We start from the raw sequence: 2,521 nt of genomic DNA, 5'->3' as shown, positions 1-2,521 counted from the left end.
ACCCTTTGCCAACAGCAAAACAACCCCAAAATTCTCAGGGGCACGTGTCCAAGGGCACACATGCATGCAGCCACGTGTTTACTTTGAGATTTCTTATACTTTTTTATTGTTGTCAAAATTTATCTTGTTTCAAAATGTTTTGTTCGATTTTTTTTGCTTTTTTACTGTGTATCATCATGTTTTATTGTGTAATAATAAAAAGGAATGCGATTGTTTTGGATTGGGTTTGATGATATGTGATGATATACCATGAAAAATTAAGATATACTTTGGAACGAGACGAAAACCCAATGCTATGAAACAAGACAAATTCTATGAACTGTCAAAAAAAGTAGCACGGATCTTAAAGCAACCTTGAAGGATGGATCATGCACAGGATATCCTATGCACAATGGTATTGCTTTTCTCAAAACAGTTGCCCTCATCGGATCTCGAAAGATCACCATGTTTTTCAGGTACTTGATATTTATGCACCCTTCTCATTTTTTAATTATAACAAAATGCACGAGTATCCACACGGTAGTTCCATGCAGCTAGTCATCCTTGCATCAACCACCCAACGGAGCAGGTCGCCATGCCTACCGGCTGGATGAATTATGAGCTGGTTGCAGCACCGGTCAAGAGTACCGACCGAGCGAATTCAACCAGGCTGTCGACGTCCTGCTCCTGGAACACCGCCTTGGCAGCGTCAAGATGGGTAAAACGCTCCATCCATGACGCCAGCAGCGGGACCTTGCTGGCGTCGAAGAAGTTGTGACCAGAGATCTTCTCGGTCGCGTACAGCCACGGGACCATGCCCCCGAGCAGGACATCGAGGTAGCCGATGTCGTCCCCGCCAAACAACCCCTTGCCCTTGCAGCACTTCATGAGGCCCTCCTCCAGCACATCCACCGCTTCAAACGTCCGCCTCGCCCAGACCGCCCTCTCCTTGCCCGTCTTCGCCTTCAAGACCATTTCCCATGGCCCCAACACCTTGTCGTCGATGTAGGCGGCCCAGAAGCGGGCAACGGCGCGCTCGTAAGGGTCGGCGGGAAGGAGGGCCTTGGCCGCGGCATGGAAGGCCTCGTCGATGTACTGGACGATGACCTGGGACTCACAGATGGGCTTGCCGTCGTGGATGAGGACGGGCACCACCTTGTGGACGGGGTTCGAGCAGAGGAGCAACTCGCTCTTGTTGGCGAGGTCCTCCTCCATGTACTCATAGCTCACGCCCTTGAGGTTAAGCGCCAGCTTCACCCTCGCTATGTACGGGCTCGCCCACATCCCCAGCAGCTTCACTTCGTTTTTCTCTCCAGCCATTTCAGGGATAGATCGATGGATATTTGGTTGGGAGGTGATTGATGAACTAGCTGGTGTGCAAGACTATGTGCACTTGTACAGAGAGTACCAAGTACCAACACATGCTCGGCCATATTATTTGGCGGTGTTTGTTTTCATGCGCAACCGACACTCAGCGGCATTGCAGAGATAAAATTTTCATCTCTCCACATTGGAAGGTAGAATGGATACTTCCGTTTCTCCAAGTGGATGTTACATATATCTCGGAAAGGAGCCTCCAAGATATGTGACTGTACCTTAACTTGTTTCAAATGCACGTAACACCACTTGCTCCATTAATGATATGTTAGTTAGTGTAGTTAATTATTGATGTTCCTTTCGGCCTGTACTATCCAAGGTGATTGCCATCGAAGGCAGCCAAGAAGTCAATGATGAGCTATCTAACCAATTGATAAATTCATAGGAATAAACAAGTCTAACAATGATACTATATCCACATTAGGAAAAGTACTAGCTAAACCAAAATAATATCTCTCGAAACGGTCTTTTGCCCCACTTTATGGATAAAACCACGAATAAAACCACACGGCAAACTATACATAGTATTGAGGAAATCCCCATACAGGCTGATCAAAAGAAAACACGACGTCGAGCATGCTAACAAGAACAATGCTACCACAGCAAGACGCAACCAAGGACGCTGATGACAGGTGACCACGCACCACCAAGAAAAACCATTAGACTTTGACGCAGCAGTACCACCAAACTGTCTCTGGGGAGGACCCCCATGCCCTCTCTTTTCGAACCGAGGAGCACCAACCTGCGGGCAGGCAGAAAGTACGGACAACGGACATGAGGAGGTGTCACATGTAAAGGTAAGGGGAACACGAGAACGAACCATCCCGAACAAGTCGCCGCGACCCAGAGACTCCCACATTCACAGGCGATTCCCCCATGAGGGTGACGACACAAAGCGTCACCGCAACCACCTAAGAGAACAAATGTTTTCAGCTTGACCGTCGGGAAAGGGTGGGGAGCTAGCCAAGATGGCAGCCCCAAGAGGAATGTAGCACCCTCAGGTATCGTTATCGGTGCTGGCACCGATGCACTAAGCTTTTGCTCGGCTCCTCCTGCACACCTCACCGTAGGTCCTGAAGCCACCAGGCCCATCATGAAAGGGGCCCAACATGACGGAACTATGACTCCATATATAGATCACGTCATGATTGCCACCGACTGTGAC

General features: G+C 48.8%; 1 protein-coding gene across 1 annotated transcript; it reads right to left on the bottom strand.

Moving 5' to 3' along the window:
• Positions 1-456: 456 nt before the first annotated feature.
• Positions 457-1,430, bottom strand: LOC125523087 (probable glutathione S-transferase GSTU6). The gene has a single exon (XM_048688133.1). It carries the CDS (start codon positions 1,297-1,299, stop codon positions 595-597), a length of 705 nt encoding a protein of 234 aa, XP_048544090.1. The 5' UTR covers positions 1,300-1,430; the 3' UTR covers positions 457-594.
• Between the last annotated feature and the right edge of the window lie 1,091 nt (positions 1,431-2,521).

This window comes from Triticum urartu, chromosome 7 (genome assembly GCF_003073215.2).
Source record: "Triticum urartu cultivar G1812 chromosome 7, Tu2.1, whole genome shotgun sequence".
Lineage (NCBI taxonomy): Eukaryota > Viridiplantae > Streptophyta > Magnoliopsida > Poales > Poaceae > Triticum > Triticum urartu.
The sequence above is the reverse complement of the archived record's forward strand: the minus strand, read 5'-3'. Positions and strand labels throughout refer to the sequence as shown.